This window comes from Biomphalaria glabrata, chromosome 3 (genome assembly GCF_947242115.1).
Source record: "Biomphalaria glabrata chromosome 3, xgBioGlab47.1, whole genome shotgun sequence".
NCBI lineage: Eukaryota > Metazoa > Mollusca > Gastropoda > Planorbidae > Biomphalaria > Biomphalaria glabrata.
The window spans coordinates 30,136,738-30,162,533 of NC_074713.1; the positions used below are offsets into that span (position 1 = coordinate 30,136,738).

Below are 25,796 nucleotides of genomic sequence, written 5' to 3' on the forward strand. Positions count from 1 at the left end.
GATATTTAATGAAAGGAGATTTATATTTTAAATAATGGGTCATGGTATATTCCTATACAAATCGCGTTTATGAGAATGTACTAGGAGGAAGCAAGAGCTTTTCACATTAAGTGTCTCTCTAACCGTTCTGCTTTCTCTTATCTTTTAATGGAATGTGTTGCCTGAGTCAGCCAGGAAAACCAATGATTTAGCAATGATGCACAGATCAACATGCATGACTAGATTGACACAAGAAATGCGTAAGACGTAACAATCTTATTTTTTGAAGAAACGTCTGTAATCTATAAATAATATCAAAAAGCTTCAAACTCATTAGGCTGCTATTGTATTGTTTATAGTTTTCAGACTACATACATGTATAAATAGAATACATTATGTAATCCTACGAATGCATACATCCAGTTTTCGATGCGTTATCAAACTTTATATATTTGTAGAGAATTAGGCTTACACCTATAATATAACACATGGGAGTAGCCGGGAGGGGAGGGTCTTCAAACCATCACTTGCCTCAGACCTCATTGTCTGAAAGGGAACCTTTACTTACTGCCCCAGTGCAGCTAACTTAAGCAAACTACAGTCACCAAATTTCAGGAGCGTAGCCAAAAGGAGTTTTGTGGTTTCCCTTCCCCCTCCAATACAAAATCTAGAGCATTTTACCTTTTTCTACAGGTCGCTGGACTCCAGTGAATAGCAGCTTTGGTTTTTGAATTTTTTTTTAAGCGGAAGAGTAGCAAGCTAATTGCACTGGTAGATACCTCAGAATATGCATTTTTAAAGCTTAAAATAACGGAAATAATGCTTGGCTTCGCCCCGGACCCCACAGGAGGGAGCTCACAGCGCTCCCCCGGACTCCATAGCTGCCCTTTGCTGGTGTGTACTGTCTTTCCACTAATTATAGGAAGAGAGTATTCTAGGGTAGAAAAAACGTTTGAAAGAATGAAAGATCAGAAAGTGATGAAGATTAATTACATATACACACACATATATATATATATTTATATATATAAATTGCGGAGTGGGGTAAAAATCCCCCCCCCCCCAATATATGACATGCCATTTGTGGGCCGGTTTTTTTTTTTATGGTAATGCCCGGGCCGATTTTGATACCCAGTCCGCCCCTGGGGACCATATTGAAAACATAAAAAGAAAATCTGATTACAGACCAACAGAGCTCAAGGAAATAGTGAACTGTTTTCTACATACCAATTATCCTAGCAATCAGTGGATCAGAGTTTACACGTATGGCTCATCCCATAAAGGCACCACAAATGGAGGAGCTGGAATATTTATCGAATGGCCAGATGCAGGAAAACTAGAAAAATCCATTGCTACTGGAGAGCTCTCTGACAGTCACAGAGCAGAAAGGGAAGCACTAGCACTAGCTGCTACCATGCTAGCAAATCATCCAAGTTCCCCACACAGTCAGATTGTTTTTCTAACCGATGCGAAAACAACCCTCCAAAGCTTGCAAAACTCTGATTCCTCTTATATTAAAAACCTCAGAACAGCACTTACAAAGCTCAACAACAACAGCAAAAAAACTGTTATTCAATGGATCCCAGCTCATATAGAACTAGAAGGAAATGAGAAGGCTGACACACTCGCCAAGAGTGGGAGAACTAACTCACTAATAAACTCTGCACTCTATCCAGAAGAATTGAAGAAATTAATTGTAAATAAAATAAATGAGAAATGGACGAGCTCCTATCCAAATCACAAGAAAGATGACGCTTACTATAAGCTATCCCGACCAAGGCCGGTCTTAGGCCACTGCAACCTATGCGGCCGCAGTGGGCCCCGCACTTTCATAGGCCCCACGCGATGCGAATTCTAGGTGTAAATTATTAAATTAAACCATTTTAACTGGAATTTTCCTGAAATTATAAAATATAAGAAAAAGCCATAAAAATATTAAAACACAATTGCATTTCGGGGTATCATTCAATATGGAAAACGGCAATCCTACCTGCGATAAAAAAAAAACGGCATTGTCAGCTTCCATTTAATAAAAATGTAATAAAATGCCGAATTTTAACCAAAACAAGAAGTTCAAATAGTTTATTTACTTTAGTAGTCACTGGCATACAAATATTGATCTAAATCAATCTAGACCTCTTAGAAAAAAAAAAAAAAAAGAAAAAAAAAGCAATATTTTGCTAGTCGAAAGTAGGCATAAATCTAAAAGGCAGATCGGAATGTTTATCTTCTTTTTGTTGGAAAACAACTATCTACTGTAGATGGCTCGTAAAGTTAATTTGACAGTGATTTTGTACTTAGAAAAGTATAAATAAAATGCAAAGACGAATTTATTTTCTAATACAAATTCACTTATTATCCTTATCACAACCCAAATTAGGCCCCGCGCAATCCGTTTCGCATAGGGCCCCGCAACCTTTAGGACCGGCCCTGATCCCGACAAGACCAATGTCTAATCTTTCGACTCAGGACCGGACACAACAGAATGCTACAACACATGTACCGGAAGCTCAAAATTGGAACCAGTGAAATCTGCCCATGTGGAGTATCACCAGAGAATGCCGACCACGTCCTCCAAAACTGCTCTCTTGACCAAGAGGCCCGTATAATACATTGGCCCCAAATCACCCCAATAGAAAGAAAACTATATGGAGAGCTCCCTGATTTGGAAACCACTGCGCAGTTCATCTCATGTATTGGTCTAGTCATCTGAACACTCCAACATAACAACGAGAACGAAGAAGAAGAAATTAATTACCAGTAGTCAATAGACTAATCTGTATTTTTTTATATTGATACACGTATTGTCAATACCAATGAATAGTTTGTGCAAAGTTTAACTTGATCCGAGAATGCCTGGGTGTGGGAGAAATTACATTTACAAACTTTTTACCAGACAGATAGATAGACAAATAGGCCTATAAGCTTTGTAAAAATAAAATAGATATAGATTTTGATTAATTTCCGAATTGAATAAATAATGTATCTTCTAACTGTGTTAATAAAACAATTTAGTGTTAAAGCAAACTTTTTCTCCTTTTTAGGCGTGAGGCTAGAAACCTGATCATTAAAAAAAATATATAAAAAAAATACAATGCTACAGAAATCGCAACAGCACAAAGTCAAATAAAAGACTTAAATTTAGTCATGGGGAATTCTCTTAAGAAGAGTTCAATACTCACACCATTGAAATCCCATGGGAAGCTGGTGTGCCGACTAATCTAAAACAAAAGCAGAAGGGACTTGGACTATAAGTTAAAACCCTATAGTGAAAGAAGAAAAGCCGCAAAGGAGATATAAGGTGCTTGGATGGTAGTGGACATATATCAGACTGGAGATGGCCGGGTTACAATTAATATATGATGGGCCCCTTCTTGTAAGTTGAGTGTGACATAAATCGAATCAAGTCATACAGTATGTTTCAATGCATGTTTCAATGCCATTACATTTACTTTACTTTTACAAATAATGGGTCCATTACAACATCTCGTGTTCATAACCAACACATTTGTAAACAAGCATTTTCGGCATTTTCTTAGTGCTCGAATTAAGCTTACATTTAAAAAATATGAGAACTGTTAAACATAAACAAAAATCTAAATCTAGTTATTTCTTTGCCCTTGCATGGTAGTAGACTCTAGTATTGTTGAAAGTAACTGTCATTATAAGATAGCTCAAGATCTTTTTTTTTTTTTTTTTTTAAATTCTTTCGTTTTGTTTTAAGTACACGTTTTTATAGATTTTTAACTGCTGTTTACTTCTTTATGTGCTTTTTTCACATTATTAGTGCAACTTCGTATAGATCTACCTAGATTGTACAATTGTAGATCTAGTCCTACTCGGTATAGATCTAGATCTATGATATAGACCTCTAGTAGTAGTATGATGTCTGTTAATTAGAGCTAGACCTAGATTAGGCTAGATATCTAAATCTATTTCTAGATAATTAGATCTAGTCTAGACATAGTGACAGTCATCTAGTCTAGATTGACTAGAATAGATTCTTGATAACAATCAGTGAAATGACATAAACTTTAATTAAATTTAAATAATTTAAAGTAATAGAATAGAATAGATCTAAATAATTATAACTTATTATAAAATTAAATGACTTAGATCTAAATAATTAATAATAATATTATATATAATAATATATAGACATAGAGTCAGAGGTCTATAAAGTATATTTACTAGACTAGTGACTAGATCTAGATCTAGAATAATCTCTAGAGATCTAAATAAAACTTATACTTAATTGAGTTGACTTAAGTGAATACTAGTCTACTCGTCAGTAGTCTAGCTTTTTTAGACGATGGATCACAAAACAGGTATGAATATGACTATGATTAAGTATGAATGAGTGTAATTGAGTCTAGATTTAGGACCAGACCACTAGAGTAGTTAATGCTATTCGAACACCTATGACCTAGTTATAGGCCAAAATTTTAAAGTTTGACTTTGATATCTCATTATATGACAATGGTTTGACATATAGTACTCACAACTTTGGGAATCAGTGTTTTAGATCTTAGATCTCTAGACTCTAGATCTAGTCTATTCTATAAAACCTTCGTTGTGATAATTTTAAATGATTTTTATAGACTAATTAATTTTTTTATTAGAATAGTTCATAGATGTACTCACTATGTAACTAATATAGACATAGATCTAGAGTCTCCAGATTAGAATCTTAGACTTACAGAATCTAGATTATTCTATATTACTTATAGTTATACTAGATCAGGGGTCGGCAACCTTTTGAGTCGGAAGAGTCAAAAATGACAATTTATAAAATTTCAAAGTTTTTAAAGAGCCACAAAGTTTTTTCTTGCCAACTATAAATAGTACTGACACACTTTTTTTTTTCGGAAAAACACTAAACTATTTATTCATATATGTCACAATCATCAATATTGTTAAGATAGATGTCACGTTGAAGGTTATCTTGATCTAAATAGCACAACCAATGATCGTGATCACCGAGGATTTAGAAATCGTCAGTTGATAAGATGATCATTTAGAAGTTGCCAGTTGATAAGAGGATCATCTAGAAGTTGCTAGTTGATAAGAGGATCATCTAGAAGTCGCTAGTCAATAAGACGATCTAAGTATGTTATTATTAAATTCAATGAAGAAACTTCTCTTCGTCTAAAACAAATACTTTAATTCAGAACTTGGAAAAGCTATTCACAAATAATTACAATGATATACTGTGATAGAATAAAACTCATATTAAATCTCTACAAGTTTAAACGATCTACACAATAATATAAACATGTCATCTTTCTTTGAGTTCCAACACAAGACTTTAGTACATCTTATCTCTAACATGTTTGGCACAACACTGCCAGCAATCTAGAATCTTCCCGGGCTCTAGAGCGTTACCACGTGACTAACATCTCTCCTTCGCATGGCCAACCATAAATGCAGCTCAATGTACAATAATTAATATTTATAACCAATCACATTCACTCCAAAACATAAGTTTGTTGCGTGATAGAAATTTCCCAAGGTAGTTGAAATTCTGCCGACAATCTTGGGCTAAATATAGATACAGTATACGTGACAATATATAAGTAGTGTTTTTCACAACAAATTAGATTATATATATTGCATCATTAGATAGTTATTTTTTTATTTTGGTAACAACTAAAGCAGTTAAACATTTAATTACAACACTTATTAAATGGGAGCTTTGGCTTTGCATGGTTTTAAAAAGTTTGGATACATTCGGCTCATAACTTATTTTAGTTTCAAACACGACTTTAAATTTTCAATTGCTAGTAGGCTTCTTACTTTACTTTTAATTATATTCATGCAAGAGAATGCCTTCTAGAACTAACATGTCAATCCAAAGATAATCAGCACTCTAAATGCCAACTTCTTCACCTCTCTGTAGCAATCTGAAAGATTATACCATGCACCGAATCAACTCGCGGCATTCCTTTTAAAGCTGTCCGCTTTTGTTGCGTTATGTACATACATTTCTGGACTTCCAACACTTATAACTTGATTTTTAACTTTGTAAATTATCCACTCCACAAAGCTTTACTTTTTAAATCGATCAATTTCATTTCTAGAGATCCGGTATCAATTCCAAATGGATCAATATGGATTTCGTTACTATTTGTGTTGAAAGGAATTACTAGGAATGCTGAATGTTTTTTAGGGGGGTTTTAAACTGCTCAACTCTGTCAAGAATTGTATCTTTGATTTTTTTTCTAACTGTGCTGAAGTAATTCGTGTCAAAAGTTGCACTGATTTTATGGTGATACTGCATTAAACATTCAAAACGAAGTAACTTACAGCTCTGAATATCTTCTGCTAAAAGAATTCATTTTTCTTCAAAACAAATTCTTCTACCAAACCATAGGATGGGTTTCCCTTTCCTTGCAGTTTTAGATTCAGCTCATTTAATTTCATTGTTATATCCACCATAAAGTAAAATGCTTGCAACCATTTGTCGTTCTCTAATTCAGAGTGATAAATGCATTTGTTTTTATTTAGGAATGTATTTATTTCTTTCAAGCACAAAGCAAAACGTTTCAACCTTTGGAAAGCCATCGCCTTTGTTGGGAAGAAGGAGGTCGGAATACTGAGTCTTCATTTCGTTTAAGAAGTCTTTAAACTGACGATGGTAGAGTACTTTTGACAAGATGATATTAAAAATCTTGATTACCAAATTTATGACCTCAACTATTTCGGTCTCGTTTTAGGCCTAAAGCACTTCCGATTTATCCAGGGAAACGTATTATGGTTTATTTAGCTCTGAAAAATCGTTGTTGCCCCTATATTTTTTCCTGTCATTTCTGGCACCACCAGTTGCTATTTAAACGATTTTATTTATTATTTAAATCAATCTTATTGTTTTCAAGGTATTTTTGCATGTCATTCGCTACATCTCCTCTAGTTTGTCACGTGACAAGTTCTTCTTTTGGACCCTGGGAAGACATTTACAGCATTTCACTGCATTGGGCGGCAAGCTGTCTCCACAAAGATCTGTCACTGACAATGTCTGAAACCTCTTCCCACCTGGTATTCACTGCTCCATGAATGTGTGGTGCTAAGTTATACCAGGATGTACCTGTTTACAAACCTCAAGGGACACTCAGTCACAAACTCATTAGGTGTTCGACTCCCAGTTTGGCATAGGATTTCTTTGTTTGAGACCTGATCTCCATAACTGACTCCTAAAATTCATCTTAACCATTTTTGTTAAGCCACGTTTATTCTTTTCTCAATTTTGACAGATGATTTCCATGTCTTGCATTCATAGGTTGCTGTTGGAATGATGATTGTGTTAAGTAGGTGTATTTTTGTCTCAAGTCCAATAGCTTGGCTTGTTCAAGTAGCCTTTAGAAAATTCTCCCTGCCTTTCCTTTTTGGCCAGCTATTTCCAGCTATATCCCTATTGTTTGATATGATGCTGCCTAATTATGTGAACTTGTCAAACTCTTTAAGCTCTCTCTGGTCAAGTCTGCCTTATATCCCACTAGCACAATTTGAGTCTAATCCCTGTCTCACTTCTGTCTTGATGCTAAAGAACTTGGTTGTTTCTTCTTTTGTTTTATTGCAGCTACAAGATTGACTCTATAGGTGTTGTAGTATCTGGAAGAATTTTACTGGGATGCCATATTCTTTAACTATTTGCCATTTTGATTCTTGAACACTCTCAAATGCTTTCTTTGAAACTGATTGTTAGCCGTTGTTGGTATTCGAGACTTTGTTCTATGATATTTCTTAGAACAAAGATCTGCTCCACACATGATCTGCCTCTTTGGAAACCTTCTTGCTCTTCTCTGAACTTCTTGTCAATAGACTGTTGAAGCCGTCTCAACAGATCAATGGCTGAAAATTTTTCCCGGGACAGAGAGGAGGATAATGTCCCTCCAGTTGTTGCCATCTGCCAAATAACCCCTTTTTAGGAAGCTTTACAACCACTCCTTTTTGCCAGTCCTCAGTCAACTTAGCTTAGTCATCTTGAAGTGCCTAATTTGGCATGCTTAAAAGTGATAGTAAATGCAAAATCCTTCTTACCTGTGACTTTATTGTAAATTACCTCAATAACACCACCATTGTTTGTTGACAATTTGTTATTATTTAAAAGTTTAGGAATCCTTCTTTAAGATTATCACAAGGGTTTTTAAAAAATAATAAGAATCAATCAACTAATATCATGAGTTTGGGAAGTCTAGCCATGCTGTTTCAAAACTGTTTGTACTGTATCAGAGTCACAGTATTCACAAAGTGGGGGCTCCTCTCTCGTCAGTACAAAGGAGTGCATGATGTAGGTGTGCCAATCCTAAGTCTGGACATGGTCTTGCTTCCACGGCTTGTCAGACCCTTAAATGTGGGACGCCACCTGACATCCGCCACAATCTGTCTGAGTTTGTTGCTTCCCACTAATCCTGCCACTCTCGATAGGTGGCAGAGACAATACTCTGTCTCAGGTCAGAGCAGGGAATTTGGGTTCCTGACACCGCTTGATTTAGGGCTCTCTTTGCTTCTCTGCCCACATGGGAGGGGATTCAGATGAAGGTGACATCCCTATGGTCAGCTGTTATTTGGTCCAAAACATTTAGGCTCTTATATACCAATGGAATGTCAGTCTTATCCGCCCCAAAGCTTGCAATGCAGATTGGGAGTCGGAGCATATAAATTTTCTGCTTTCTGATGCTTTGACGGCCATAAGTGCAAGCGCTATTGCATATAATTCGGCCGTTAAGATGGAGCATCTATCGGGAAGTCTACAGGAGATTGTTTTGTTCGGAAAGGAGCAGGCACACGCGACCTTTCCATCCATTTTGGATCTGTCAGTATAAATGGTGCCACAATCTCAGTAGCTCTCTTTCAGTTCCCTAGAGTGGACTTGTAGTATCCTTGGGTTTATATTTTCTTTTTTGAAATTAAGGAGGGATAAATTTAATTGGGGGTTTGTTTATCAACCAAGGAGGGTTCTGTGGGATTTCTATTTTAGAAATTTGGTCAATGGGTGGGGTTAAATCTTGGATGGATTCTCTCATTCGAAGGCCCAACGGCTATATGACGTTAGGCCTTTGATTGTATAGTTCTTCATCTGTAGGGTTAAGTATGGAGTCGAAAGCAGGGTTCGTGGGGTTGGATTTTAGCTTGACTATATACTTCATTGCGAGCTTTTTCATTCTTATGTCCATGGGAGTTCTCCAGCCTCCACGTGGAGACTTGGGATTCATGATGTACGAAACGCGCCGAGACAGAGACGCAGGGCAGCATTTTGTATGGGCTCCAGTATTTTTAGATAAGATTTCCTTGCTGCTCCATATATTATGGATCCATAGTCTAACTTGGATCGGATTAGACTCCGATATAGCAGCAGTAAGGTATCTCTGTCAGCTCCTCAGTCCGTATTGCTGGGTACTCTGAGTATGTTTAATGACTTTTGGCATTTCTTCTTAAGTTCCTTAATGTGGGGGAGAAAATAAAATTTGGAATCTAGGGTGAGGCCTAAAACTTTTGTAGTTTTCACAACAGGGATCTTGTTTTTGTGTATAAATAGTTCAGGGACTGGGTGGATTCCCCTTAAATTACAAAAATGCATGCTAACTGTTTTGGAGTCCGAAAATTTAAAACCACTATCGTTTGCTAAATTTTGAATTTTTTTTTAAACACAATTGTAATTTTCTTTCTAAATATTCATGTTTTTGCCATGTTTAAAAATTGCAAAATCATCAACATACAGAGAGTACCTTATGCCAGGGGACAGAGCCTTTATAATGCTGTTTATATTAATGATAAACATGTTAAACAGGGTTTCTGAGAGAATGCTGCCCTGGGGTACATTCATTTCCTGGTCATAAGTGTTAGAAGCAGAGTTGCCCACTCGAACCTGAAATTTCTGGTCCTTTAGGAATTCCCTCACAAAGCAGGGGTGTCCCTTAAGTCCCACAAGCTCCAGGTCATGTAGAATGCCATGTTTCCAGGTTGTATCATAGGCCTTTTCTATATCGAAAAATACAGCTACTAAATGTTCTCGTCTAAGAAGTGCATTTCTGATGAAAGCTTCCAGCCTTACCAGATGGTCAGTTGTTGTCCGCCCCTGCCAGAATCCGCAGTGGTAGTTTGTATTTTATTTCTCTTTATCATCCTTTCCATGGTTTTGCAGATGCAGCTTGTTAGTGCTATTGGTCGGTAGTTAGCTGGGTCAGACCCATACCTTCCCGGTTTAGGTATCAGTATAACTGTGGCTTTTCTCCAGCTGTTTGGGAAAGCACCTGTTTGCCATACACAGTTATAGGTTTTTAGCAGGGTTGCCAATAAGGGTTCGGGAAGATGCTTGAGGAACTGATAATGGATTTCATCTTCTCCTGGCGCTGTGACATGTGATTTGTCCAGCGAGTCCCTCACTTCTTTAAGCGAGAACGGTTTTTTATAATCTTCATTGTTCTCTGATCTGAAATCAATGGGGTGTCTTTCCTCCCTTATTTTGACTTTTTGGAATTCTGGTGTGTAGTGTGCAGTGGATGATTTATCTACTATTGAGGATTCAAGGCAGTCAACTATATACTTGGGGGATGTAACAGTTCGTCCTTGATTCTCTCCCTTTAATCCGCCTTACTGCCTTCCAAACCGCTCTAGCAGAAGTTTTGGCATCCAGACTGCTAACAAAATTTCTCCAGGAATTCCTTTTGGCTGACTGTATGGTTTGTCTAGCCTTCGCTCTATCTATCCCAAAGAGCTTTAGTTTTTCCTGGGAAGGATTCTTTATAAATACAACCAGCCGTTTTTTCCTATCGCCAATGGCACTTTTGCAAGTTGTATCAAACCATGGTTTGCTAGGTCATTTTGGGTTTGCGGAAGAACAACTTTCCAGGTATCAAGTAGCTTGCTAGCAAAGGTATCAGCTGGATTCTGTTCATTAAGGTTATTTTCTGTGATATCCTCGGAGCATCTTTTTTGGAATTGTTCCCAATTGGCTTTATTCAGCTTCCACCGTTGAGGTCGTCCCAATGAGGGGAGATTGTTAGCAATGATTGGGAAGTGATCACTTCCCCGTAGATCATTGCTAACTGACCATTTAAAGTCATCCAGAAGTCCGGGGACACATACGGTGTGGTCAATGCACGTGAGAGATCCAGTTCCTGGGTGCAAGTACGTCGGTGATGCATCAAGTATGCATAAATCATGTTGGAGGAAGATATCCTCCAGTATACGACCTCTTGTGTCAGTATTGTTGGATCCCCAAATAGTGTTATGGGCATTGAAATCCCCAAGAATTATATAGGGCAGAGGGAGTTATTTTATCAGTTTCTCCATGTCTGTTGGGTTCAATAGAGCGCCTGGAGGTAGATACAGGCTGCAGCAAGTGATAACCTTGCGTAAGGTTAGCCTAGCTGTGGTATGTAGCTCTACCCTCTCAATGGATGCTGTCCTTCACAAGGATACTCTCATTTTGTTATAAACCTGCTCCCTAAGTCAGTTTCCTCATTCATTGCAATAGCACAACCCTATTCAAATTGAACGATTCCTATGTTAACACTCTGATGTTTCTTTGGCTTGCTAAATGTTTTATGTTATTTTTATTTTGTTTAGATTTCGATTTCATCTCCTTTTTATTCTGATATAATGATTACATTAACATTTTGTATACAATACAGAAGACAACAAAACACTATTTCACAATGTAAACTTCTTCAGATTCAATAGCTTTTTTTTTTTTTTGTCAGACTAATTTTTCTTTGTCCGACTAATTTTTTTTTAATGTCAGACTAATTTTCTTTGTTTTTAATGATTTAACTGTATAGAATTTAGCCCTTGTTATGTAAAGGGAGAGGGATCCTTAAAGGATTATGGGCACGACATGGCCTAAATTGTGCCGATGTGCCTAAACTTAAAATTCAAACTCAAACTCTAATTTTCTTTATGTCAGACTAATTTTTGTTTGTTGTCAAACTAATTTTTTTTTTGGTCAGACTACCAGATTATACTTTCACTAACAATAACACACAAGACAAACAGGTTAACGCATCCACGTTGAGCAGTCAAGGTTATTGAGAAGTTGTATATAGTTCCTGATCATTTACACTGTTCAAACTAATATACCCACTGCAGTTCGTCAATGATAAAGTCATAGTCGCAGCTATAGGAGCATTAGCAAGTGGTCAAAACAAGATCAGAGTTTCATGTTCATTAATAAGAGCATCCAAAATTGTTCATAGTTAACGATTTTGTTGGTGCGTTTACCAGCTGACGAATCAGCCTGAACGCTATGATGGGCAAAAACAACAAAATTAATGAGAAAAAAATTGATATTACATATTTTAAGTATAAAACACCCCCAAGTTCTCAATAAGTCAAGAGTCATAGGCCCAAGCACAGTGGGCCCCTAATGGTTGTGGGCCCGGGTTCATTGAGCCCCTTCGGGCCATGGATGCTACGCCACTGGTTGGATTCATTAAAATGTATTCATATTTAAAAAGAAACTTATTCATATTTAAAAAGATATATGTTTTAATCCAGTGATGCCCAACCTAATTCGACCTGCGGGCCATTTTAATTTCTGACACTCGTGTTGCGGGCCACATGAACGAAAATGTACACATAAAAAAAAATGAAATTTAACTGAATTTGAAACTATTAGATTATAAAAACTGTGGATCTAGTACTTACATTAAGGAACTGGATATCTGAAGTGATTTTTTTTCACGCGTCAGAAAATGGCTTAATTTCTGTACTTAAAAAAAGAACAACATTGTAGCTTGCTTTGACGTCGACTCATTTTCTTGTCGCTTTTTGGTAAATATTTCCAACAATCCTCCAATATCTAGGCGTAGTCTAACAATCTTTTTATTCGCGGCTCAAACCAAGAATATTTCTTTCATAATGACGTTTATATTTTGTTCTTTTTGGAAACAGCCACCTTTTTTTCATAGATCACATATGTAGGCTAATTATCATGATCCACAAAAAAAAAGTAAGACTCGTTCTGTTTTTCTGGTAGATTCTCATTTCATAAACACACTAATGTTAAAGGTCATGGTACCAATCAATTAAAGAAAAATTAAGGGCCCTAACGTAGGTAAAGATACATAAGTCCGCTTTTTTTTTTCGATGGTGTTGTCTACACTTTGTGTCGACATTTCGGCGGGCCGGATGGAACCACGTCGCGGGCCAGGGCCGTATTTTGGGCATCACTGTTTTAATCTATAGCAGTAGAAAGTGTAATAGACACTAAAACAAGAGTCATTGATTTTATTAGTCTTCCATTCGTCTCCTTTACTCCAGCATCTTTTTATGAATCTGACCTACTTTTACCTACAGTCCTGACTTACACACTTTCTATGCTGTTCACTCAACCATGTACAATGAAGGTCAACTGGTCATTTCATACACAGGCACACACACTGCACTACCAGCCATTCAAAACACATACACTTACTATCACAGAAAGCAATATTTTTTCTTTTGAATCATTTGATTAATCAAAACGCTGCATGAGATAGAAATTTAAAGTGAAAATTAATTTTACTATAAACCAAAATAATTATGGACCTTGAGTTTTCCTGATGTGGCCAGTAACTTGAGAGGTTTTTTATTCTTATAAATATACATATATATATATATATATATATATATATATATACACACACACACACAATCCAAAAATTTCTCCTTTTAGAGTACTACTTGCTGCAGCCAACTTTGTTCATGTAATCGAAGAAACTACCATAAGGATGAATTACAAATACTATATAATTTCTTTGAATGTTTTTGAAGATGAGCATTAGACTTCTTTAACTTAATAGGTAAAATGTTATTCAAAGTAATACTTTGTTAATATTAGTCTAAAGTATGTTTTTCTCAGAAAATGCATTAGGGATATCCTGGCATGATACAGCATGGGTTCCTCATCTAAATCAGAGCAACATACTGGACTACTTCTCAGAAAGATCTAATCCTTTTTATGACAGGACTTGCAACAATGAGACTATTAAGATGCAGAGACTAAACCCAGATCAAATGTTGTGAGTTAAACATTTTAAAACATTTTTTTAGTAGCTACAGAAAGGAGAGAAATCATTATTAGTTTGGTTTGGTCTCTCCTTCTGTCATGTTTTGATCTAAAAAAACTAGAAAAGATCTTGAAAATGAAATTTCATGATATTTTGCAGCTTGCAGTTTTGATGCAATGGCTATTTTTGTATCTTCTGAACATAAACAGTTTTTCTTTATAAAATGAAATATGTATGGCATTTTGTCATAAAATGTTTAAACCATTTTTATTCTATTTAAACTACTAAAAAAACAACAACCAGGAGGTTATCTATTTATTTTGACAACATTTGTACAAACGGTTTTGTCCCAAAATAATGTTCTAAACAATATTTCTATTTCTAAATGATGTGTTTTCTCTTACACAAGCTAACAATGTATAGAATACTTTTAGTTTGTTTTAAAAAAAGAAGAAATGGGTTTTGTTTTTATGCTGAGTCCTTGCTTAATGACAGAAATAAGGACCAGAAAGTCTGTCGTTAACCTTGTTTCGTTAAATGTGACCCTAGATTTGTGTTGGGTATTAATAATTTTTGAGTTGTAGAGTACTTTTTTTCTTTTGATACAGAACATATCTTTGTGACTAGGTCATATCAGTGACACTTTTGACCCTCACACATCCATTTTCTAGTGTTTTGGTTGTTTATAATTGATAGCTTCTGATTTTCCTTTTGAAAATATTGACACCTGCCACAGGAGCTGCTTCTGAATTTTTGTTTTGTAATCTTGTTTTTACTTAATAATAGTCAAGTTCCCCTTTTTCAGACCTTGCAATCTATAGGGCAGATGATGTAAAGATAATCTGTTTCTGTGGCCCATGGTTAACAACAAACAACTGCCCTTACTTTACCCAAGTGGGAAGCGTGGTCGAAAGGCTAAATATACTTGACTTGGATTGGCTACCTATTAAGGGGGCTTGAGGTTCGACACCCAACTTGAGCAGAGTTGTGTTTACTGAGCGCCTAAAGGCAGCACGGACCGTAGTGCTCTGAATATGCTATAAGCATGAAAGTAGTGCTATATAAAAGCTATAATTATTATACTTTCCCCAACTGATGTCAGGTACCCATTAGAGCAGGGTGGATTCAGAGGCGCCCAAAGATCCCAAAATTAAAAATCCCAGTCTTCGCCAGGATTCCAACCAGTGAACTTCGGTTCAGAAGCCAAGTGCTTTACAAGTTTACAACTCACTCACTGGGCCTCCTTTAATAATCCTTTATTTAACTTTCTTTAACTTCCTGATGGATGTAAAAAAAAAAGTAAAAGTTCCCCCTTTCAGACCTTGCGATCTATAGAGCATATGATGTTAAGTTCATCTGTTTCCCCCACCTTTATTTTTCACCAACTAATGTCAGGTACCCAACAGAGTTAGATGAACTCAAGGGTGCCCTGAAAATCCAGAAATTCAAAATTCCAGTCTTTACTGGGATTAGGACCTAGGACTCTAGGTCCGGAAGCCAAGGGCTTAACGACTCAGCCCCCCCCCCCCCCCCCCCCTCCGATGGACAACTAATGGAAATATGCAGTGAATCGTACAACATCTTATGAATGGCCATTTGTGACAATGTATGTTCTAGTGCCATTTGATGGGCACTCTCTAGGTTTCAATTGTAAACTCGCCTTGTGGGGAAAAGGGATAAGGGGCAAGGGCGTCTGCCAGATGAAATGTTACCCATTCAGAAATTATCGACTGCTATAATATTAATATATTAATCATGTCATCACTAGGCATTCATAGCTAGAAAAGAAAAAGTTGATTTTGGGATACCTATGTAAGATATTATCATGCAAATATTGTTGATTTCAATAGAAACATGACAGGATTGGAATATTCACTTCTACATGCACAAGAGCCCATTCTTTATGTGATACGCAAACAACATCGCCATTCTCCTACCCAAGGTATGTATAAAACTATGATTATAGAAAAAAATACAGCAAATACAGTCTAGTTTTACTTGAGTGCCAATGCTTAAAAACAATTTTCACTTTGTGTTTTATATGCAGACATTTTGGTGGTTTATAAAATTTATTAAAAATGTGTATTGTATTGAAAAATCTGACAGTTAGAGCTCTTGATTATATATATATATATATATATATATATATATATATATATATATATATATATATATATATATATATATATATATATATATATATATATATATATTAGGGGTGCACCGGATAGTCGCTATGGCTTCTGACGAATATTCAGCATTTTTTCACTATTCAGCGTCTCCGGCCGAATATCACTACCGGATAGTAAAAAGTACACATATTTAATCGGCTGTTGCCCTTGTAACACATGGACTGCAGAAGTTACCTAATCTAGTAGATAGGCTGTTCCCAGTCAGGCATGAAATTTCTCTATGCTTTTCTTAACACTGAAATTGGTGATATTTAAATTTATATCCATAAAGATTTAAAAAAAAAAATGGAAATAATGTTTGAATAAAGTTTGAAATTGATGCTCTTTTATATCATTAGTTTTAGAATCACAATTTGATTCCCATGACTTCTATTTCTGCTAGTAACTCCCCTGGCTGATTACTATATTATTGCTGGAACAGTTTATCAAAGTCCTGATCTATGTTCTGTTGTCAATTCAAGACTGGTAAGAGGATCTTACATTTTTTGATGGATATTTTAAATGAGTATTAAAGATTTCAGTACCATTTACCCTAAGCTTATTTTAATTCACCCAAATTTTATAGATATTGTAAATTTGAGTGACCTTATTAAGACTAGATATGACAAAATAGCAAACACATTTAATCTCTTCATTCGTGATGTGGTCTATCTAAGTGACACCTAAGATTTAACTATATCTTCATAACTATCAGTTCATTGAATACATATGAATATTAACAACATAATAACAATCAATAAATCTCCATATTCTGTGATATCAAGTTGTTAGTTGAACTAATACAACAGTATCAGGAACATTTTTGACTCGAGCATGTTTCTTCTTTTTATATTGGTGGAGATAGGGTTTTAGTTGTTGATAGTGTGTAGTTCATAGTTTCTGATATTTTTTCTGAAAATATTGAAACCTGCCTTTTTACCTTCCTGAACAAACCACTTTTGGGGCTGATTTTAAGTTTGTGTTTCCACACAAACTGTCTTTATAATCCTGTTAATTTTTTTTTATGTGGATAATAGATTATCAAAAATGGCTGTTTCTGATATTATGTCCAACATTAGTATTGTTATGACTTTTGTGTTGTTGTTTTTTGTAGTTTGGATTCCAGATAATTTAAACTGACATAAATCAAACTCTGCTTAATTTGAAAAAGCTTCATTGTTTGAGTTTTCTCTTTCTTTGTCCTTGTTGAAAAAAAAAAAGGCTAATTCATAGTCAGTTGTGTCTGGTTCCTCATAAAAACAACAACCCATAAATGTTAACTGTACACTTTTATCACCTGTGATATGCACCATTTTTCAACATAGTGCTTCATTGATTTCTAGCATTTAATTGTGTGTTTGTACTTCATATGTAGAAGCTAGTGGTCTGGTCTGTGTGCTTAGTGAAGAATACCTCTCTCATACTCTTACTCTTTCCATCAAGCACACAAGACAATTGGCTATCACTATCAATTGCTACATGACTAACTTCTTAAAAGAATGCCATCATCAAGTTCTTTGAAGAGAAAATACATATCTCTTAACAATTGAAACTGAAATTGAAAATAACATTGCAGAAGGACATTGACCAAAAAAATATGCTGCCTGAGAAAGCTGTTGAATCGTCCCGAGACATGACGATAAATTGCACTCCTCTTTCCTTAACACTTTTGGAGCTCAAAAGTGCCCTACTTCTTTTCTGTCATTGTGTCTGCCTCCTCTTTCTCTCAGTCTGCCCTTATTACCCATCACTCTGTCTCCTTATCTTTAAAATCTCCCTATGTCTTAGACCAGTCCGTTTGCCGTGGACTGCGACGGGTAAGGGGGGATAAAGAGATCCTGGTGTTTGAGTAGGTGTCTATCCGAGGATAAACTACCACAATACAGTACTTTGGTGCTAAGTTCCCCTAGACCTGAGGCCCAGATTGCCCGCTCTGGGTCAACCATCTGGTCACGCTGAGCTACCAGCATAGATCGTCGATCTTCAGCTAGGCAAAGTCGGCTGTATTGGCCCTACCCAAGGGCCAATTTAGCTTGACAAAGACCTACGCCCAGGCTGTGGTTAAGATAGGAAAATCCATAGCCACACCAGACGGACACATTGACCCCCCCCCCCCTTTCACCTCCAACTCAGAAGAAAACACCACTAAAGAATACACCTCCAACGAGACAAGAAAGCCCTGTTGTCATGCTAAAGAACAGATTTTCTGTGCTCGCTGACGAGAGTGTGGAGACTAAGTAGCATGTAAAAACTAACACTCCAGGAGAAAACAGAGACATTATGTCTGACTCAGGTTCTCCTCAGAGAACTTAGCCAGACATCCCAAGCTCTACTGAGTTAGAGGTTAACCAACTCCCTAAGGGGAGAAATCAAATCAAAGAAGATACCCAAAGTGAGGGAGGAGGAAACAGCCTCCGCTCTAACCAGAGGGACCTCCCCTCTCCAGAAAGAAGGACTTCCCCCCAAAAGGGGGTGTCCTTCTCTCCTTCCAAACCAAAGTCTAAAAATACAAAAGTGACTGGAATAAAGGGAAATCTCTCTGGGGGCCTCCCAAGGCCTAATAGCTCCAAGTAGGTTATTTAGAATAAGCCATGGATTTCAGGATTGTGCAGTGGAACTGTAGAGGCCTCAAGCACAATTATCAGGAAATGCAGCTACTGATGGACTCGGAGACTCCTGTAGCTGTCTGCTTACAGGAAACTTTACTGAAAGATAACAGTTTCTGAAGCTACAGCACTTACAGCAGGACTATTGAGTATGCAGGGAGAGCATCAGGTGGAGTCTGTATCCTTGTGAAGGACAGCATCCCCCATGAGAGGGTAGAGCTGCAGACCACACTACAGGCCATAGCAGCTAGGATAATCCTACACAAGGTTATCACTTGCTGCAGCCTGTATCTACCACCAGGCGCTCCATTTTAAATGGTCAGTAAGCAATGATCTATGAGGAAGTGATCACTTCCCAATCATCATTGCTAACAAGACTCCCTGATGGATGCTCCATCTTTATGGCCAAATTACATACAATATTGCTTGCACTTATGGCCGTCAAAGCATCATAAAGAAGAAAATGTATCATATGCTCCGATCCAAATCTGCACTGCAAGCTTTGGGGTGGAAGAAGACTGACATTCCATTTGTTCTTAAGAGCCTAAAGCTTTTGGACTAAATAACAGCTGACCATAGGGATGTCACTTTTATCTGGATCCCCTCCCATGTGGGCATAGACGGAAACGAAATGGCAGACAAAGAAGCAAAGAGACCCCTAAATCAAGCAGTGTCAGGAACCCAAATTCCCTGCTCAGACCTGAGACAGAGTATTGCCTCTGCCACCTATTGAAAATGGCAAGATCAGTGGGAAGCTGAGACCCACAAAAAACTCAAGACAGATTGTGACAGATGTCAGGTGGAGACCCACATCTAAGGGTCTGACAAGGCGTGGAGGCACGACCATGTCCAGACTTATGATTGGCCACACCTACATCACGCACTCCTTTGTGCTGAAGAGAGAGGAGCCCCCTTTTTGTAAGTACTGTGACTCTCGTCTCACTGTGGAACATATCCTCATTGATTGCCCCAGATACCAGGATATTAGGGAAAAATTTTTAGAGCGCACAACTTAAAAACACTGTTCAATAGTGTCGACCCTGGAAAGGTACTGGGCTTTGTCCGGGAAGTGGGTTTGTCTACAAAGATTTGATTTGTGAAATTGTGAACATATAATATTTACAAAAGATTTTTACTAAATTATTAAATTTTCACTATCTTTACTATTTTAACTGTGATTAATTACTTAACTAAATAAAATTTTAACTGTTTTTAATAACTTAACTAAATAAAATTTAGCTCTTGTGGTATGAAGGGAGAGTAACCTTTTAGGGATTACCGGCCTAAAGTGTGCCGATGTGCCAGAAAAACTCAAAACTCAAGAAAGCTGGTGAAGAGAAAATTGGTATTCCAGCAATCACTTTACCAACAATATTGAGAAGGAGTTATGGACCCCATATTATTCAGTTGTTTTCCTTGTTGAGCTTAATTTAAATTCTTTTAATTTTATTTGAAATAAAGAGATTCCGCTGTAGTCTAAATCATCAAGGATTTTTATTTCATTTTTTCTTCTTTCAGTTAAATACATTACATAATTTACAGTCAGCATTTGATGAAGGTAAGTTACTTTACAAAAAAAAATTTACTTTATAATTGCAACTCTTTCATGTTTGTTTTCATTCATTGTTTTGTTGGCACTCAGTTGAAAATTGTATTTTCTCTACAGCTTTAGGCTATGCAAGATTTCACCCATCTCGCGGTTACTCATGGGAGTTTAAAGTCAAAGAAGAAAAGGGTAAGTAAATTGTAAACTGCTTTAAAGAGACAACTTTGAGAGTTTTGGTTAATATGACTTGTAAAGTACTTTTTGGGAGTTAAATGTCAGACTTGATAACTATAAATTTCCAAACAAAAAATAAATTCTGTTGATATGTACCTTGTACTAATTGATAACCTTGCTGACTTTTAATTAAATAATTGAGGGATTGTTTTCGCAGAACCTGCTGTTAAAGATAAAAAAATAAAAAAAAAAGAAGAAGCTAGTTCTGCATTCCAAAGACAGAGAGTTGACTTGTTACTGGGAGAACTGGCTAAGAAACATCCTCCACTTTTTATGCCACCTCCTCCACAGCCTCCAGTAAAAGGTAAATGAAAATCTGATATCTTATATTATACAGACGTTACTTCAAAAGAGAAGATGATTACGTCCTACGCGTCATGCATTTAGTCATCATATTAACCAATGACTTAAATTTTGCCAAGTCACTGGTTTTCCTGGCTAGCTCAGGCAACCCATTCCATGCTCTAATAGGACTAGGGAAGAAGGAGTATTTGTACAAATTTGTCCTAGCATATGGGACGAGGAATGTGCCTTTATCTTTGTGTCTTTCAGAGTATTTTATTAAATTTTGTTTTTGTATTTGAAGATTTTGGTTCAGTGTTTTATGTATAATTGCTACTTTACTTTTGAGTCTTCTGTCCTGAAAGCATTCTAAATTTAATGGTGTTACTCTAGTCAAATGTGAATATTCGTTTGTTATGAATCTCACTGCTCTATTTTGTGTTTGTTCCAGTTTCTTAATGTTTTCTTGAGTTGAGGGGTCCCTCAATATATTTGTTACATGTGGCTAGATGTTCCCAAAAAAAAAGGTAATTAGGTGGGCCTTTTTTTTAGAAGTTTTAAGAACTACTTTTGTTTTTTTTCAATACATTATTTTTTCAGGTTTGGGTTTACCAGCCTTTTATGTCTAGTCAAGTTTACTTATTCCTTCAGAAATACAAAAGGGAATCCAAAATTTTTGAACGCAATTAAATTTTTTTTTAAAACCTAGATTCATCAAAATTCAAGAAACAGCATTGCTCAAGCGTGACTTAAAACAAAATATTTAAAAATATTAGAGTATGACATGGTACACTCAGGGCAACAATGGAAAAGTATCTTGTACTTTCAAAGAAGAAATTGAAAAGAGTTGGTGAAACTAGGTAGCCTTGTCTTACTCCAACTGTGGTTTTAAACCAGTCGCCAATGTTTTTGTTCACGTACACCTTTACTAGTTGCCCGCTTGTAGAGGTTCTGAATTACTTTTATTTATTGTTTTGATTTACATTGTACTTTTCCATTGTTGCTGAGAGTGCCCCATGCCATACTTTGTTGAAAGCTTTCTAAAATCAATAAAGGCATCAAAAAGGTTTTGTTGGTGCTTACAGTATTTCTTGCAGAGTATCGTGAGGATTATGGGCACAACAAGGCCTAAATTGTGCCGATGTGCCAAAACTCAAACTCAAGAGTATCCTGAGGTTTAGGACTTGTTCTTTGTCTAAGATTACTAGATTAGAAAATTTAGACTAGATCTTTATTTTGGATCTAGAGCAATTTTTTTTTCTTGTGTCTTTTTTTCCACTTAAGATTGTTTTTTACAAAAAGTTTGTACACACCCAATCTCAATCAAGCTGCAATTTGGCAAAATTATTTCTCTTACCTGAGAACACATGAATCAATAAATAAAAAAAATAACCAATCAGTTAATTAACAATTTTGTTTGATTTCTCAAACAAGGAAAAGAAATAATACTTGATTAAAGTGGTGGTATAAGCTGAATTAGACCCTTTTCCAAGGGAAAGAAATAGTACTAGACTGAAGTGGTGGTATAAGCTGAATTAGTCCCCTTTATATTAGGATATTGTCTGAGGCTTAATGAACACAAACATGAAATAGAAACAATCTTCCATGTTCATTAACTCTTCACTAGCAGAGTGTTTACCACATTGGCTTGAAAAGCCTGAGAAGGCTTTAGCCCACCAGTTTGAATTCAGGTTGTTCCCTTTTTTTTTTTTTTTTTGTTGTAAATACATTTAAAAAGCGATGACCTAGATACCCTGTTCCCTTCTCCCCCTACCCTTTTCCAACTGATCCAGACTAGTGATGGGGTTATAGCGTAGTGAGATTGCTAAAAGCATGAAATTGCACTAAAGAAAACAATTGGTAAAAGATATTTCTAATCGCGCAGGATTATTATTATTAGCCTAGATCTATTACAAATTTAATTACATAACTGATCTATACTAATTGATTCACTTAATATAAGCTTTGTTGTTGTTTTTTTAAGTATTTTTTAAAATTGTTTTGTTGTTTTTGCTTTCTTTACATGGCCCTCTAACATTCTCTCTTAAAGTTAAGATCCATTACAAAACATTAACGCCTTGCAATAAGTTATTCTACTATCACTGTCTTTACACTGGCTGCAACAACGTAAAATGTACTATTTCCTTTTGGTTTCATACAAAACATTAAAATATATTGACAGTAAAATAGTGGCTGTGATAGCATTAGCAACATGAAAGTTACTCATATTTAAGACTCATGAAAAAGTAACTTTTTAAAAATCTGGTAAATATCATTTCTACAGACCACTGATATTTGAAATATCTTATGATAGATGCACTTGTTCATTGGTGGAAAAGTACTTTTAGTAGAATTGATAACATTATAGAAAATGAATCATGGGGGGGGGGGGGGGGGGGTTGTCTACATGCATTAGGGAAATGTTCATTCAAGCAATGCATGTAGTTAAGAGTAATTGTGTCATTTATTTATTAGTATTAACTAAATTGTTGCAACTATCAGGGTTTATAAAGTTTGGTCATATTGGTCTTATAAAAATAAAGAAAGTTTATTTCAGGATTTGCTTATATATTAGAATTAATTTATATCCATGGGCCTGCCTATAATACAATCTACTTTCTTTCTATTTGAATATGTTTTCCCTGCTTGCTTGTTTACTACAACAGTAAAACAAAGTAGTTTATAAAACTGAATTGTTTGATATTTATAAAACTGAATTGTTTGATATTTATAAAACTGAATTGTTTGATATTTATAAAACTGAATTGTTTGATATTTATAAAACTGAATTGTTTGATATTTATCCCCACCCATTGACCAAATCTCTAAAATAGAAACCCCTCAGAATCCTCCTTGGCTAATGAATAAATCCAAATTAAATTTATCCCTCCTTAATTTCAAAAAAGAAAATACAGACCCAAGCATACTACAAGTCCACTTTAGGGAACTGCAGGAGAGCTACGGAGATTGTGGCACCATCTACACAGACGGATCCAAAATGGATGGAAAGGTCGCGTGTGCCTGCTCCTTTCGGAACAAAACAATCTCCCGTAGACTCCCCGATGGCTGCTCCATCTTTACGGCCGAATTGCATGCAATATCGCTTGCACCTATGGCCGTTAAAGCATCAGAAAGGAGGAAATTTATAATCTGCTCCGACTCCAAATCTGCATTGCAAGCTTTGGGGCGGATGAAGACTGACATCCCATTGGTACATAAGAGCCTGAAGCTGTTGGACCAAATAACAGCCGACCGTATGGATGTCACCTTCATCTGGGTCCCCTCCCATGTTGGCATTGAGGGAAACAAAGCCGCAGACAGAGAAGCAAAGAGAGCCCTAAATCATGCGGTGTCAAAACCCAAATTCCCTGCTCGGACCTGAGACAAAGTATTGCCTCTGCCACCTATCGAGAGTGGCAGAACCGATGGGAGGCTGAGACTCACAGCAAACTCAGGCAGATTGTGGCGGATGTCAGGTGGTGGCCCACATCTAAGGGTCTGACAAGGCGTGGTAGCACGACCATGTCCAGACTTAGGATTGGCCACACCTACATCACGCACTCTTTTGTGCTGAAGAAAGAGGAAGCCCCACTTTGTGAGTACTGTGACTCTCGCCTCAACGTGGAACATATCCTCGTTGATTTCCCCAGATACCAGGATGTCAGGGAGAAATATTTTAGAGCCACTAACTTAAAAACACTATTTGATAATGTCGACCTTGGGAAGGTACTGGGCTTTATCCGGGAAGTGGGGCTATCTACGAAGATTTGATTTATGAATTGTGAACATGTACTATTTACATTAGATTTTTACCAAATAATTAAATTTTTACTACCTTTACTATTTTAACTGTGAATAGACCTTGATTTTAATGATATGACTGTATAGAATCTGGCCCTTGTTGTTTAGAGAGAGAGTAGTCCTTAAGGGACTGCAGGCACGACATGGCCTAAATTGTGCCGATGTGCCTAAAATCAAAATCAAATCAAATGTCAAGGGTCTGACAAGGCGTGGTAGCACGACTATGTCCAGACTTAGGATTGGCCACACCTACATCACGCACTCTTTTGTGCTGAAGAGAGAGGAGTCCCCACTTTGTGAGTACTGTGACTCTCGCCTCACCGTGGAACATATCCTCGTTGATTGCCCCAGATACCAGGATGTCAGGGAGAAATATTTTAGAGCCACTAACATAAAAACACTATTTGATAATGTCGACCTTGGGAAGGTACTGGGCTTTATCCGGGAAGTGGGGCTATCTACCAAGATATTTATAAAACTTAATTGTTTGATATTTATAAAACTGAATTGTTTGATATTTATAAAACTGAATTGTTTGATATTTATAAAACTGAATTGTCTGATATTTATAAAACTGAATTGTCTGATATTTGCAGTAATTCCTCCTGAAGAAGTCAAACCTGAAATAAAAACAGAAAAGCTTGATGAGAAGTCAGCAGGCAATGGTATTATGAGACCTCCACCAGAAAAAAGACCAAAATTAAGATGATAGTTTGAAGTGCCATGTTTTAAGATTATGGTGCTCTACTCTCAGTACAATTATTCCAATATGAACTGTTCCACTTGATTTATTGAAAAAGTGTCTGGAGATATCAGATGGGCTCAAGCACAAACATTAATTGTGCACAAAACTTGACAATGGTCGTTTAATTAAATAGACATAAAACTTACTAGTTTAAAATTTTTAGTAGAAAAAAAAAAAAAATTTGAATAAAAATCATGGAGGAATTAAACTGCTCATTCAACAAAAGAAAGTGCAATTTACTGTCTCCAGTGATATGTTAGAGAGAGTAACTTACATAAAATAAAAGTTGACAATGTTTCTAAGGGATAAATGTATGAGTGTTCTGAATCACAGAGATTGTCGTACGAGTATTCTAAAGCAATATTTCAGTTGATCATGGTTATTTGTAAACAAAAACAAATGTAAATAGTTTAATAAAGATTACACACAAAAATGTAAACCTTG

General features: G+C 36.3%; 1 protein-coding gene across 2 annotated transcripts; it reads left to right on the forward strand.

Annotated features, from left to right (window-relative positions):
• Positions 1-3,759: 3,759 nt before the first annotated feature.
• Positions 3,760-25,791, forward strand: LOC106072247 (mediator of RNA polymerase II transcription subunit 6-like). Of its 2 annotated transcripts, XR_008777026.1 has the most exons (9): positions 3,760-4,307; positions 13,820-13,979; positions 15,818-15,909; positions 16,542-16,624; positions 20,263-20,302; positions 20,411-20,479; positions 20,682-20,828; positions 21,258-21,333; positions 25,204-25,791. XR_008777026.1 is itself a non-coding variant. In XM_013232591.2 (8 exons), the coding sequence occupies exons 1-8, from the start codon at positions 4,292-4,294 to the stop codon at positions 25,314-25,316; spliced, it is 720 nt and encodes a 239-aa protein (XP_013088045.2). In that variant the 5' UTR covers positions 3,763-4,291; the 3' UTR covers positions 25,317-25,791. The 2 variants fall into 2 exon arrangements, 1 of the variants encoding a protein (XP_013088045.2); XM_013232591.2 differs by lacking the exon at positions 21,258-21,333 and having other exon boundaries at positions 3,763-4,307.
• Positions 25,792-25,796: the final 5 nt, after the last annotated feature.

Bases quoted from the DNA above. Each gene is read 5' to 3' on its own strand.
- LOC106072247 (XM_013232591.2), top strand. The intron at 15,910-16,541 runs GTATGTATAAAA...TATTTCTGCTAG, and splicing joins TCGCCATTCTCCTACCCAAG to TAACTCCCCTGGCTGATTAC. The intron at 20,480-20,681 runs GTAAGTAAATTG...TTGTTTTCGCAG, and splicing joins TAAAGTCAAAGAAGAAAAGG to AACCTGCTGTTAAAGATAAA.